Source organism: Calidris pugnax, unplaced genomic scaffold, assembly GCF_001431845.1.
Source record: "Calidris pugnax isolate Ruff unplaced genomic scaffold, ASM143184v1 scaffold17, whole genome shotgun sequence".
In the NCBI taxonomy this organism is placed as follows: Eukaryota; Metazoa; Chordata; class Aves; order Charadriiformes; family Scolopacidae; genus Calidris; species Calidris pugnax.
In genome coordinates this window covers 5561513-5575734 of record NW_015090794.1, presented here as the reverse complement: position 1 = coordinate 5575734, position 14222 = coordinate 5561513, and the positions used below count along the sequence as shown (strand labels likewise).

At 44.0% G+C, this 14222-nt stretch overlaps 2 protein-coding genes across 5 annotated transcripts in view; one reads left to right on the top strand and one right to left on the bottom strand.

The window, feature by feature from the left end:
* Positions 1 to 5508, top strand: part of TMC5 (transmembrane channel like 5) — a 29612-nt gene extending 24104 nt beyond the window's left edge. For 2 of the 4 annotated variants that reach the window (XM_014936699.1, XM_014936698.1), the window contains 6 exons: positions 831 to 1004; positions 1980 to 2058; positions 2387 to 2479; positions 3444 to 3545; positions 3833 to 3878; positions 4961 to 5508. In XM_014936699.1, the coding sequence (XP_014792185.1) occupies positions 831 to 1004; positions 1980 to 2058; positions 2387 to 2479; positions 3444 to 3545; positions 3833 to 3878; positions 4961 to 5112 (646 nt within the window). In that variant the 3' untranslated portion in view covers positions 5113 to 5508. The remainder of the gene's footprint in view (positions 1 to 830; positions 1005 to 1979; positions 2059 to 2386; positions 2480 to 3443; positions 3546 to 3832; positions 3879 to 4960) is intronic. The other 2 variants (XM_014936702.1, XM_014936701.1) reach the window with 2 other exon arrangements.
* A 1217-nt stretch (positions 5509 to 6725) lies between these two features.
* On the bottom strand, positions 6726 to 13210 carry GDE1 (glycerophosphodiester phosphodiesterase 1). Its single transcript, XM_014936722.1, has 6 exons — positions 12905 to 13210; positions 11061 to 11236; positions 9764 to 9869; positions 8912 to 9004; positions 8080 to 8291; positions 6726 to 7693 (listed from the first exon to the last, which is right to left on the bottom strand). The coding sequence occupies exons 1-6, from the start codon at positions 13157 to 13159 to the stop codon at positions 7546 to 7548; spliced, it is 990 nt and encodes a 329-aa protein (XP_014792208.1). The 5' UTR covers positions 13160 to 13210; the 3' UTR covers positions 6726 to 7545.
* Between the last annotated feature and the right edge of the window lie 1012 nt (positions 13211 to 14222).

Below are 14222 nucleotides of genomic sequence, written 5' to 3'. Positions count from 1 at the left end.
CCATGCTGGGCCTGCAGTCAAGAAACACCTGGAAAAACTCAACTTCTGGATTATTTACTAATTTCAAAGGCTCTTTTTGCAGGAAGTGCTGACCTCTTCAATAGTGCATCTTGATTGTTACCAGTATTTTAAAGCTGCTTTGTTTATGTGCACATTACTTGGGTCCCAGTAAGGAGGGCAGCACGGGTACCCCTTTTCCTTGGCAATTCTCAGCCACGTGATTTCAGTATTTAGTACGATGGATGGCTACACGTGAAACCAGGCAGGATGAAATATTTCAGAGCAAACATTTCCAGATGGCAAGTGGGAATTTCAGACATTGTGGAGTGGTTCCATCTCATAGTGAACAACACTTTCCTATTTCAGTCTACCTGAAAGTGTTGTTTCTTGCTATGGGCTGCCTTACTTCACCGCACCCTGTTGGTACTGAAAATCAGTGGTGCCTCATGTCCTCAAAAGCAAGGTGAAATGATGGTTCCCTTAAGCACCTGTGGTGAAACTCTGAAAACCCAGCCTTACAATTTGCTGTAGCTTGTGCTGCAGTGATTGACTTGTTGCATTTAGGTCAGGATTGTGATTACAGGGTTTGGTATGGATCTGTCGCAGCGGGGTCTCTTATCTCTCACTGCTTGGTCTGGGGTGGGCATTTTAATCGCTGGAGATAGACCCAAGTTAAAACTCAAACAGAGATCATGGAAGTTCCCTGAGGATCCAAAGAGAGCAGAGGGCTATAGCAAACTAACAAGCATCTTGATGTACAAAATCACACTAGTACCTCAATCACTGGTTAATATACAAAGCTTTGAGTAGCTGTTTTCTCATGCCTCCAGGTTAAAACCTTCAGAAGAATGTGGTCCTTTCAGAGGTTTGTCTTCTATGTATGCTGCAGTCTCTGAGTGGATAAAAACGCTGGAAAATCACACTGCCTCAAAGTGGGTAGTGTGGATCTACCATAACTTAATTACAAGTGTACTTTTCTACTTCATCCTCTCCGTTCTTGCCCTGTAAGTACCTGCTAATGAAAAGCACTGGAAAAAGACCTGAAGTGGGAAAAAATGCCTACGACTTAGCCATTCTTCATTAAAAACAAAAAATTGCAAAGTGCATTTTAAAGCATCAGAAATGGTTAATATATTGGAAATTCATGTATTTGAAGTACATAAAGAGGTTATAAAACTCCTTTTATGTTAGGATGCCAAAGCTCTTTACAAACCAGCTTCATGCTAATCCTAGGATATACTGCTTTTAGTTAATAAATGGAATATTGCTAGTTTATTGCTGCCGAGGCTCCAGATGTCATTACCAATGGCACACTTAGCTTTAGAACATCAGCAGAAGGGAACATGCTGTGTACAGTTGGCAAGATCAATTGCTGCTTTGGGGTTTTTTTTTGATCCCCCCCAGAGGTGAAATTATTTTGGCAAGACCGTGCATATTGAGCTGTGTGCCCACTCGCTGGGTTTAATGTTGGAGCTGTTCTGCTTGGTATTTCCAGCATGGGCCACGCACACCTAAGAGCCCAAACCTGTTCTCATAAAACAAATTCCCACTCATTCTAGTGGGACCAGAGGTGGCCTGGGAGCAAGGAGCATTCAGTGCTGGATTTAAGGTCCAGGCACGTGTCTGAGCAAATGACACAGAGTTGAATAAGAGCATTAGGTTCCTGTTTGTTTTCTAAAACACACCTTGTATTGTTGACTGGCTTTAACTGTACCTCTCATCTTGAATACATCCATAAATCTTCCAAGAGAATGTCTTAAGCAATTTCATGTGCTTGCCCTTCCTTGTATAATTATATATATACACATGTGTGTGTGTGTATATGCATGTACAGATAATGTGTATATGTATCTTTTGATTGATAAAATTAACAAGTAACTTTCTGCTTAGACAATGACTAGAAGGAAATAAAATAGTCCTGGGCATGAGTGCTGAGTGCTCATATGTTGGACACTTTTTTTTTTTTCTTTTTTTTTTAGAATTATCACTTATCTTTACTGGAAAATAGTACGAGGAAGAAGGACCACGATCAAACTCTTACGTAAGCAAATAATTAATGTAAGTTTGACTTTCAGCTTTATCTTTTTAAAAATTTGGCTTCCTTTTTGATTGTCTCATCCTGCTATTGTGGAGCTGTAACTGCTTTTCCTATGACAGTTCAAGGGAGGGTGGGAACCCTCCCCCATGTGAATTGCAGAGAAACTTCACTCACAAATAGAGTTGTTGCAAAATAATTTTGCTTTCAAACTGTGCTGCCTATAGACAGATTATTTTAGAACAAAAGGGATTTTAATGATTATTCAGGTCAGTTGTTACTCACAGGCCTTGAGCCTCTCAAGAATGATTAGTCCATTCCAGCTAATGATCAAATGTGTCTTGACCACAGGCAGGAAAAGATAAAAAGTTTTTACTCGACAAACTCCGAGCTCTGCAATGGGCAAACCGAGCCCCACCTGCGCCAAGAGAACGAGACGAGCAGGTCAGTTGGAGAGTCCAGATACTGCTCTTTCTATTACGTGCTTGGTGTGATTTCGTAGGGTTCCTCTGGCCTTGCAAACAGGCTGCCATTTTGGGATCTGTCTGCATTTAGAACTTCACCTAAGTTGATTGATTACTAGTTCACTCCAGACAGCAAAAGGATACTGTGGAAATTCCCTAACTGTTTGCTCCAGACTGGAATTTAACCTGGGAGAGATATAGAAAAGTCCTGTATCCTCACTAGATATTATTTATGATTATGAAACTGCAAGAAGACATTCCTAATCTAGCAGTGCAGTGATGGTCTCTAAAGGGTTCAGCTGCACTTGGGCCTTGCCTGGACTAAGGAGGAGGCTGCCTTCCTCCCCTGACTCTGGATTTCTGTGGGGGTTTATGCTTTCTGCCCCCCCGCCCAATCTTTTTAGCTGAGGTAAAACTGAGTGCTTTGACCTAACCTCATTTTAAATCCCACGCGACATTAAGATAGACATTTAATGTCTTAAACTTGAATTTATTTTTTAAGCCTGCTGAGACATCAAATCAGTGTAAAATGTGCACACTTTGCTGTGAAGTGGTTTTATCTGGGTTGAGCAAAACTCTTTGACCTACGTACTGGTGATAATATAAATAAATACAAATAAATGTTGACTGTAAAGAGGACAAAGTAAAGTGAATGGGTATTTTCCATGTGTTGGGAATTTTCAGCCGCTGTACAGCCCTGTGGCCTTGTCCAGGGTCACAGCTGGGACTCCTGAGGGGAGGGTTTGGTAGCCTACAAAGCGGGGGTGTTCCTGTGGTGATTAAGGTCGGGTTTGAAAAGGAGATACTGGAAGAATCTCATTGTTGATGTGGTAGAAGAGCCATCTCCCTAAAACAAGGGTAACAGCCTTGGCTGTTGAGTAGCACCGACCATAGAGTTGGAAGCCAGAATATATTACTGTAATGCCAAAAATTCTGTCTTTCAGAGAAGCTCTTCTTTGTATGACCCGCCCAGGCAACCTGCCCAGCATGCACCCGACTACCCAGGAGCAGCATTTTATGGAAATCAAAATGCATCCTACGAGGAGGTGAGATGGTCAAAAGAAGGAAGGCTCTGGCAGATTTCCTTATATAGAACCTGGGGCATGATATAGACAATATATATGAGGTCATCCTGGATGTGTAGAAATCATTTTAAAGATTGAACAGGTACCAAAATGTAATCAGAATAGCTGTTGGGATTGTCATACTCACAGACCTGCTGAGGATCTGGAGAGTGTGGTTTTGTTACAGGTAATTGGTATCCTTTAAATACAAGACAACAGGCACGTGAGGGAAACATCGACCTAAATCTACTTGTGAATTTTGTTTTCAGCATCCCTATTCTGGCGGGATCCCGCACGGGACTGGCTTCCCACCAGGTAAGCACCAGCTGCTGAACACAGAAAGTGGCTCTTAGAAGCTCAGCTCAGTAAAACATTTGCTTTCAGGCAGGCACAGCGTGTAACAGCTTGATGTGGGAGACACAGGATTTTAGCATCTTGTATAAGGAGAAAACAAAAAGACTGGGTTTCCCGGGTAAACATTCCCTACAAGACACACTCATTGGTAGCTTGTTGCCGTGTTGGCAGTGACTTCTGAAGACTGATCACAAGCTCCTGTGTAGCAGAGTTGAGTTTCCGTGGGTAAATGAGCCATTTTGTTTTAGGGGAGCAGCCACAAGCAAGAATATTACATCGCATTAGAGAGGTACTTCACATCTTGGTGTGAATCTCAGAAGAGGTTGTTAGGGATCACAGAATCACAGAATGACATGGGGCTGGAAGGGACCTCTGGAGATCATCTAGTCCAACCCCCCTGACAAAGCAGGTCCACCCAGAGCAGGTTTCACAGGAACATGTCCATGTGGGTTTTGAACGTCTCCAGAGACTCCACCACCTCTCTGGGCAGCCCGTTCCAGTGCTCTGCCACCCTTGAAGTAAAGAAGTTCCTCCTCGTGTTTAGATGGAACTTCTTATGTTCAAGTTTATGCCCATTACTTCTTGTCCTGTCACTGGGCACCACTGAAAAAAGACCGCCCCATCCTCTTGACACCCACCCTTTAAGTATTTCTAGGTGTTGATCAGATTCCCCCTCAGTCTTCTCTTCTCCAGACTAAAAAGACCCAAGTCCCTCAGCATTTCCTTGCAAGAGATGCTCCAGGCCCTTCATCATCCATGTAGTCCTCTGCTGTCCCCTCTCCAGGTACACAGTGCTCCAGATGGGGCCTCACCAAGGCAGGGCAGAGGGGCCCTACCTGGAGTACTGTGTCCAGTTCTGGGATGTAGACTCCACAGGATATTTTGTGTCTGGAATTAAAAAAGCTTGTACTCTTCCTGGTTTACACAAACGTGTAGCTTCATTCCAAAAACCTGACAGATGAGAGACTGAAGTAGCCTGGGGGGTGTTAATGGGGGTGTTACGATACCGACACCACGGAGCTAACGTGATTTTTCTCTGTGAGGAGCAGAGTGGGAGCAGCCCCAGCCCGGTGGGACAGGCGTGTCGGTGGCCGTGGCGCTGGCGCTGCGTGCCAGAGAAGTGGCGCTGCAGGAAGAGGAAGATGACAACTGCTATTTTCAACCACGAGTAGGCACAGTCAATAATGAATATTGAGTTATTGACTGATGGTCTGGGGACAGCGATACTCATTTGCACTAATGACTGAAAGAGCCATTCAAACATATTTTTTTACCCCTAAATGGAAAAAAGAAATAAATAGAAGAACGGATTGCAAAATACATCCCGGCTGCAACTTGCTATCATGAAAGGAAAGACCTTGTGTACTTGGGTTGTTCCTGAAGCAGTGATGTTGTGGTGAGAGTCAGCCTTGCCTCAGGGCTGGCTGTTGCCTCCACACAGTAAGGGTTTCTCCAAAGCCACTCACTTCTCGTCAGCAAAATATAAGGAAAGGTGTGCCTAATTGTAAATAAAACCTTTGGCCTAAAAATATTTTTATATAAGCTATATTGTTCAAACTGCTTTTATCTGATCTAAACCAAAAGTGAAGTATTGGTGAAATTAAAATTGAAGGAAACTCAAGTGCTGTTGTTTTGAATGACAGATATTTTAACAGCTGAGAAGTAGCTTGTGTGAGCCAGGTTAAGCTTCTATTCCATTTTCACTTTTCTGAGCCATTTTTACAGTTTATTAGTCACTCAAAAGCAGCTTTGATGCTAAAATTTACCAGAACTCTTTTTTAAGAGTGATTATTTATCAAAGTTCTCATCTGCATAGACCACTGCTTGTAAATGGAAAGTTTACCCGTATCTCTCCCAGTAAAGGGTAGATTGGAAGTCACACAATTGAGATTTTTTAATCACATATAACTTTGAGATACCTCATGCAGCTTCTTTTTATTCAGAGCCACAACTTTGACCTGATTTTAAGTTTGGTTTTTTTTCTTTAGCCCATTTTCTATTGCTGCCTCGTTTATTCCTCCCTCATTGCCTAGGACATCAAAACGCCTCGGGAAAGAGGCACATCTTTTCCTCATGCTTATAATTTAAGTTGAAGACAGACCCCAAACCAGCCACCAAAGGTACAGAGAAAAAGGACAAACTTTATACACAGTGCGAGACCAGAGATTCCATTTTATGGTGTTTCTCTACAGGAGTAGCTGTGGAGTCAGGCTGTGAGTATTGAATATGCCCCTGGTGTTTGCCCTGGGGGTGGGGACTCAGCACCAACAAAAACCAGACCTTTGGAGCAAGGGCCATTTGCCACAAAGGGCCTTTTGCTGTTCCGCTGGCCTCGCAGGGAGCGCCTGTAGAACCCGTCCAGTTGTAACGGTGGAGACAACAGCTCTCGTGGAAGGGCTGGGCAGAAACCACTTGAGGGCATAACGTACACATGACAGAGGATGGGCACCAGAGGATGGAGATGTTGGTTCTGCAGCACAGGGTGGGTGACTGACATGAACCGAAGACGCTCTTAGCATCGTGACAGGAAAACCCACCTCCTTACTTCAATCTTTCTTTGTGCTTATATATAGCAAAACATAGCTGGCTCCACAGGAGTTTTCTGCTCTTGCTGATCATTGACGGTCTTCTCTACCCACCAGCTCCTTCCAGAGTAGAGCCAAAATTGCTCACAGCACCTCGATGGTATCTGTGAGAACACCAGGGGGTTTTACTTGCTAGAAAAAGTAGCAGCAACCTGCACTAATCTTGACATTTTACATCACTCTGCTGGTGCACAGCTGAGAAAGAAATGCCATACCCAGGAGCTGTCAGATATGTGTTTATTGTAACTGCAGATTTTTGATTTCAAGTTAAATCTGGATTATGGTTTCCCACGTACCCCTGTGAGTGCCCTTCAGTCACACAAACAACAAGCAAAGTAAAAAGACAGTTCAGCTCTATTTGTTCTACTACTAACAGCACTCAATACATAGCTTTCTTTTAAAAATAAATACATTCATGTGCTGTACCGTTACAGGCACAATCTCCTATCCACCCTTGGTAAGAAGATACTCAAGTTTTATTCGTTAATTCTCACAGTCTTCACATTGAACATGGAAAGTTGGCTTTCTTTTCCTCGTCAAGAGGCGACACAGCCATCTTCCCATGCAGGAGAAAAGAAATACACTCAACCCTCTATTTTGGCACCATTATTTTCAGGTTTTCAAGATGCCATAAATTGATCTCAAATTATTAAATCACTAAAAATCAAGGTTTGGTTTTAAATTTTGCCACCAAAAACTGCTCATACAACTTTATAACCAAGACTTAAATGAAACAAGAAGAATAGTCCCGAGAATTATAAAGGCAACTGCACACACAGGGCATTGCCTGGTTCAGCCTGTCAGACACAGTACGGTGCTGTCTCCTCAGGCTGTGAATAGCTGTACCTCGGCTTTGTCCCGTGTTCACAGAGGAGTTCTCTGCACTGGAGATCTGGCCATACAGCAGAAGGAAACCACTGCTCTTTGTGTCCCAGAGCTACCATCAGCGGGCCCCTCTGCGCTGGTGGATACTCCCTCGAAGGCGAATTCAGGCCCGCCCCAGCGAGATGGTTTATTTGGGTTGGTGTCTACAAAGCACCGGTCTAGTAATGAGGATCGCAGTCCTCCACCAAGCTGTCAGTGATGTAGCTGGATTCAAGGACGCTTTCATAGTAGTTTTTTTCAGCAAATGTGTTCACTGTCCAGGCAACCACGTGAATTCCATTTGCAGACCAGTGCCTCACGTAGTCCCTGCAGGAACAGACAGCGTAAGAGGAAGGCTGACACTACCATATTTAAGGTAGACTCTGCTGAGGCTACAACTGAGTTTTAGTCTTACATCAGTACCGTGTCATCTTTTGCAATGTCATCTTTGTGTGGTTTATTACCGTAAACAGGCAAAAGCAACAGTTTTCTTCCCTTTTGAGATTAAATTTAGGATCTAACACAAGATAAAAACAGATTGAAAAGATAAAGGCTTAAAATAATAAAATAGCATGCAGTAAAAAAAACTGTCTAAACAAACTTAAACACCACTAAATGGAACATACTGATTAACATATACTATGTTAACTCCACTCTTCTATACTAATGGCATGATTTTGCCTCTTGATCTATTAGCAAGCTTTAACACTTACTGAGAAACAAAATTTTTCTGTATGAGGAAACCTGAAACGCCACACAATCGCCACAAGAAACTGTGCAGGCTCCAATCTAGAACAACATCCAGCATCATGTACAAATAATGCCTCCAGGAGGAACTGTAACGGGGTGTCCCGTCTCCGAGGTGACTCAGGTGCCAGGGCCTGTGCGTTAGTGCTGTGACAACGTTTCTGTCAGCTTGTCTCATCTGGGAGATCAAGGAGAAAAGACTAATTCATACAAAAGAAATACAAATTGGGAGAGGTTAGATACAAAGTGTGAGCTTGCACTTGCAGCTCTACCAGAATCCTCCTCCTCCCACCCCCAGATCCTTTTTTTAAGTCTTTTAAAAAGCTGTTTATGATGCTTTACTGTTTTTTGTTTAAAACATACCGAATAAGCAATTGCTCTATGTTAAAAAAAAATGCCTAACAGTCAGGCAATGGAATAAAATACACAGTAAATGGACTTTGCAATGAGAATTATGAAATAGTTTTAATAGTCTACATTTACATCAAAATACAAGGTTTATTTACCAGGGACCTTGCACAGAGATACCTGGCCAAGGTACACAGATGCCAAAAGTGATGCACTTTTTTTCTATGCAACCTTCAGAACGGAGAGAATCACTGTAGGTTCACACGTGCATCTAATAAGCACAGAGTGAGATTATGCAGAAGACTTGTGATTTATGCTTCATTTTAAAAAAAAGAAGTCTTGGCAATTTGAACAATGCAAAAGTAATCTGGAACTAAGCGTTGTTTATCTTACTGAAATTCCCGGAGAGAACTGAAACAAAATCCAAAATAAACTTTTAGGAAACATCACCTTATAAACAACATCTGGCATGAAAGAACAGACCACGCTGGTGTTATACAAACGCGGAAATTCCAGGTAGAGTTGTTTTAGGGCGTCAACTGCCTGCCAATTAGAGATACACACACATGTTATAAGAATGCTTATATTTACTTTGCACTGCAAAGTCATTTTAGAATAATCCCCTTTAAAAATACTTTCCTGTTTTGTGTAACAAGATTGAAATGGAAAGTGGGAAGAAAAACAGCATTTTGTTTATACCATTAACAGAGAAATAACATTTTGTTTCTTGCAATGAGAGTCCTTTACATAATTCTGGTTACAGCAATGAGTAGTATTCTCGGAGTTTGAAATACACTGAAATATATTGTGGGTAAGATTCTGAAGTACTACCCAGGGTTTAGTTCAAGGGGAAAAATGAATTTATTTCCATATTTTGCTATGCTAAACACAAAACTAGTATGATTTGCATAAAATATTAATGATTGATCACCTGTATCTCCCATCAGTAATGCAAATTATAAACAAGCAGGATCCCTAGTTGGAGGCTGAGGATGAGATACGAGCTCCCCTCAGCACAGGCAGGGAATTCACTTTGCTTTGTTTCACGGTGGTGCTGTGAGCTGAACTCAACACTCACACAAGAATCAGGCCAGTTTTAAGTTGCAGCTTCCCAGGACAATGGAACAGGATGAGGGAACACGCTTGCTCTGACAGCCCAACTTTGGATGACACAAATAGCAGACCTAGTCTCATTCACATTAGAGAAGGGGCTGTACCACACTTATCAGTTAAGTAACAGAAAAGCAGGTTAGAAACTCAAAGAAAGGGTGAAGGAAGGTGTCTTAGTGCAGTAACTGGTACCTGATTTGCATGGCCTTTGACATCAAAATAGATTATAAAATTGTGATGCATAGACTCCACAACAGCTTCTCTCAGAGTTGGTACCTTTTCACCCTGGAATTTGTCCCTGTAGAAACAGAGAACTCCTCACTGGAGTGCAGTCAAGGTACACATGTGCACACACATCCTCAACTACATAGAGCTGTTTCCTAGGGATTCCTGAACATAGTTTGCTGATTCACTAGTATTAGAGGTGGGATCAAGCAGCACTAGCAATGGCAGAGATGGATCTCTGCACACCTCCTTTTCCCCCAGCATCCCACTAGACAACTACACCCTTCCAAATTAGAGCTCTAATCCGATGCTCACTGACCCCGTGTCCCACACCAGAACACTAACCTCAGTTCTTCACCTCCTCCATCAACAACCACAGATTAAGGATTCAGTCCCAACTCCTGACCACCCGCCCTCCCACTTCACCCTGCTCTGGCTGCGCTCCCTGGCCCTGAGCCAGAAACACAGATCCTGGCAGGATAAACAAGACAAGCTGAGGATGTCAGAGAAGCAGCTTCACACATCAATAAATTATTCCTGATAAGGTGGCAGTGAACAACAGTCAAGCAGCAGTAACTGCCGATGCGGAGGCTCAGATGATCACCTTCCCAGTAACAGAAAGGGAAGATACTCCTTGGACCAGAGACTCACAGGTGGCATGTTTAGAAAAGTCTGGAAGTCCCTAATGCAGCAGCTCAGAAATACAAGGAACACACACTACAAGTTCTTCCTCTATAATGGTTTCAATTATGATACTATATAAGTTGCATTGTTATAAACATTTTAGTAATGTATAAAAGTATTTTCCCCTGCACAGCACTGGAAAGGACCTAATCAGCTACTGGGGTCACAGCTCCTACCTCAGACTACCCAGGAAATCGGTCTAGCTCCTTTTCAACAGTATAATCCTGATGTTTAGGAATTGTAAAAATCACAAAACCCCCAAGACACAATCAGTCAAGAAATATATGTGAATAAAATGCCATTAAAGTTTCATTATTGAAACAGTAGTTGAAACAGTATTGAAACAGTAGTTTCAGAACTGTAATAGCTCATTTACCCCAGTCGATGTTTTGCACATGGATTAAGCTTCCTAATTTCATCAAAAGTCAAGTCACACAATCTTCCAGACCCATCCGTTGTCCTTTCTACTGTTTCATCATGCATTAGAATGGGAACACCATCTGCAGTAAATTCAAGATCCAGCTCAACACCCGTTGCTCCTATTGAAACAGTAGTTTCAGAACTGTAATAGCTCATTTACCCCAGTCGATGTTTTGCACATGGATTAAGCTTCCTAATTTCATCAAAAGTCAAGTCACACAATCTTCCAGACCCATCCGTTGTCCTTTCTACTGTTTCATCATGCATTAGAATGGGAACACCATCTGCAGTAAATTCAAGATCCAGCTCAACCCCCGTTGCTCCATTTTCAGCTGCCCTTAAAAAAAAAAAAAAAAGAAATCACATACAAAACAGATAGCTTTACTTTATAGACTTAATATAGGAACAGCTATAATTGCTTTGTATTCTGGTAAAAAAATAAACTACTAATGTTCTTTTCAACAAGCTTGATGTGCAGAATAAAGTAGGCTTCATCCAAGTTATTGTAAGAAGCATTCATAGATCAGCTGAAAGTATACAAACTATTTTACAGATAAAACCACAGCGATAGTGTCTCACAGGATTGGGACTCTTGGGATAAAAACGCAGAAAAGAATCCTGCTCTCTCCTTCTGTACCAGTAACTCTTGAGTCCTTAAGTTATGTTACTTTCTAAAAGAGAAGGGAAGCAAATGCCTACAATTTAGATAATTTATAGATTAACACTTAAAAGCCAGAATCAGAGCAGCCATCAGAGCATAAAGTTTTTGCTTGCACAAGGAAAAGCTATCATCCCTTTTTTTTAGAGAACATACACATTTCTTTTAAGAGTCAGAATTGCCATTCACAGGCAGTACAGTTGATCCACCATATGCAGTAGATACAAAACTTCCCAGAGGCACTGTTTACCATGCTTGTGCTAAATAGTAGAGGTATGTAGGCAAATCCTGGCTCTTATCTGAAGAATCCCAATATCAGAGAGCAATAAGCAGCTGAGCTGCCTTAAAACATTTCATACATCCTTCTCCTGTCCTGGCTCTTTCCCAGGAATTCCTCAGAAAAGCACCCTAAGTGAACTGCAAGCAAGGCAAATTGTTCTGAAGGCCAAATGCCCTCCTGGGAAAAGGGCCAATGCACCAGAAAGACAAATGCCAGGTATGCACTAGAGGCTACTCGAGAGGTATCTGCCAAGTAGGGATCTCTATGGTGCAGCTTGAGAATTCATGAGAACAAAGAGCCCTGCCTCACCCAAAGGTAAGAAACCATCACAGCAGCTGCATCTGATCATCACAGATATACTACATTTGAGGCATTGCTAATCACGATTTCAAATGATTCTCAGAAACAGATTTTGAACCCTGGCTGCACCACAACCCCTCCCAGATGAGGCAACAGTAAGCTTCATGGCAGGGCTGCTGTACACAGTGAAGTTCTCACAGTACCAAATTTTCACAGTAACTCTGGATTCTCACTAGAGATCTTTCAGGCTTAAAAAGCAAATGACCTACGAATAAATTGCTGACCACTCTCCATATTCTGTTGCAACATCAGGAAATTACAGTATGTCATTACTGCTGCACTGCTAAAACATCCATCAGCACCAAGGACGTAATACAGTTCCTAGAGAAAGACACAGGTCTGCTCAAACTGTTCTGCTTGGGGATGAAGGTCTGACAAGCAACACCGCTTCCTGCGGCAAGTTAAACTGAAGTTATTCGGGGTGACGAGGGCTTGGTGCCTGCTGAAAAGGCAGATTATCAAACAAAACCCCCAGGCTTGTATTACCGCCCACCCATTTCAGCCTCTCACCCACCAGGCCTGAGGGAGACGGGCTCCCTGAGGCGCTCTCTGTCCCCACAGAGCATATGGCAGCTTGGCCTCACGCGTCTAACCTCGCCGCGGGCCCTGCAGGTCTCTCAGCGGCTGGGCGTGTTAAACGCGCCCCGAGGGACACGGCCGGGGGTGGAGGGGCTCGGGGACACGGTGAGTCCCCGCCGAGGCTGACCTGTCGGATGGCCGCCAGCGTGTTCTCGGGCGCGTCGTGCGCGCCGCCGCGGTGGGCGATGCGGGCGACGGCGCCGCGGGGCCGCAGGACGCGCTGGGCGCTCTGAGGCGGGGCGGGCTCCAGGCTGAAGAGGTGCAGCGCCAGGTAGAGGCCGGCCGTCAGCAGGCAGGCCAGCGCCGGGCTGCGGCTGAGCGCCAGCACCGCCACCAGCAGCGCCGTGAGGGAGCTCAGCGGGCCGTCACCGTAGCACAACATGGCGGCGGCGGCACCAACCGGGCCGCGACCGACCCGCCGGTACCGCCTCACGCCGCTCCTCAGGGCAGAGGCAAGGGCAGCGGCAAGACGGCAGCGCGTACGGCCAGCCAATCAGCGCTCAGCCACCCACGGCCAGCAACCAATCGGCACCCGCCGTTTGCCCGCCTTCAGCGAACCAGCTCGTGGCCGCCGATACCGCCAGCCAATCCCTGCTCGGCGCCGCCCGCCAGCGCGCGCTGAGGGCGGGCAGGGGTGGGGCCGGCAGCTCCTGAGGCGGGGGAACTCCCTCAGGTAAAGGTGGGAAAAAATATGGATTATTCCAGATAAATAAACGGCGCAGATAAAAAAATCATGGCGTTGGTTGAAGGGAATGTACCACTGCCCAAAGTCGCTAAAGACTTGTTTGTCTGGGGAGTGTATCGGAGAGGTTTCACAGCCATGCTAGTGAACTAATGCAAAATATAATATTAATATTAGTTATTTTCCAATGAACTATTGTATTCTATATACAGTGCCAGGTATTGTATATATTATATACCTAACTGTCTATTTGTGCCTGCCCATGAACTAAAACTGAGGCCGGATCCTGTGAGGAGAGCTGAGCCGTCCCGTGGGGCCACAGCTCCCTCCTGCACCTCAAGTTGTGCCAGGGGAGGTTTATATTGGATATTAGGAAAAAATTCTCCACTGAAAGGGTTCTCAAGCATTGGAACAGGCTGCCCAGGGAAGTGTTTGAGTTGCCATCCCTAGAGGTATTTAAAAGACATGTAGATGTGGCGCTGAGGGACGTGGTTTAGTGGTAACTTGGCAGTGCTGGGTTAATGGTTGGAGTTGATCTTAAAGGCCTTTTCCAACCAAAACAATTCCACGAGAGGGTTCTTCTGGGGAGGGCATCCGCTGTTACCACTGTGTGTGAGGAAAAGCGTAAGCAACTGGAAAGAATCCAGAGGAAAGAGCAGCAAGACAGGGAAATCGGTGAAGGTTGAAGAAACTGGACTTGTTTAATCTAGAAAAAGAATAGCAAAGCAGAGGAAATCGTTTGTTCTAACATAAATGAGTTTTT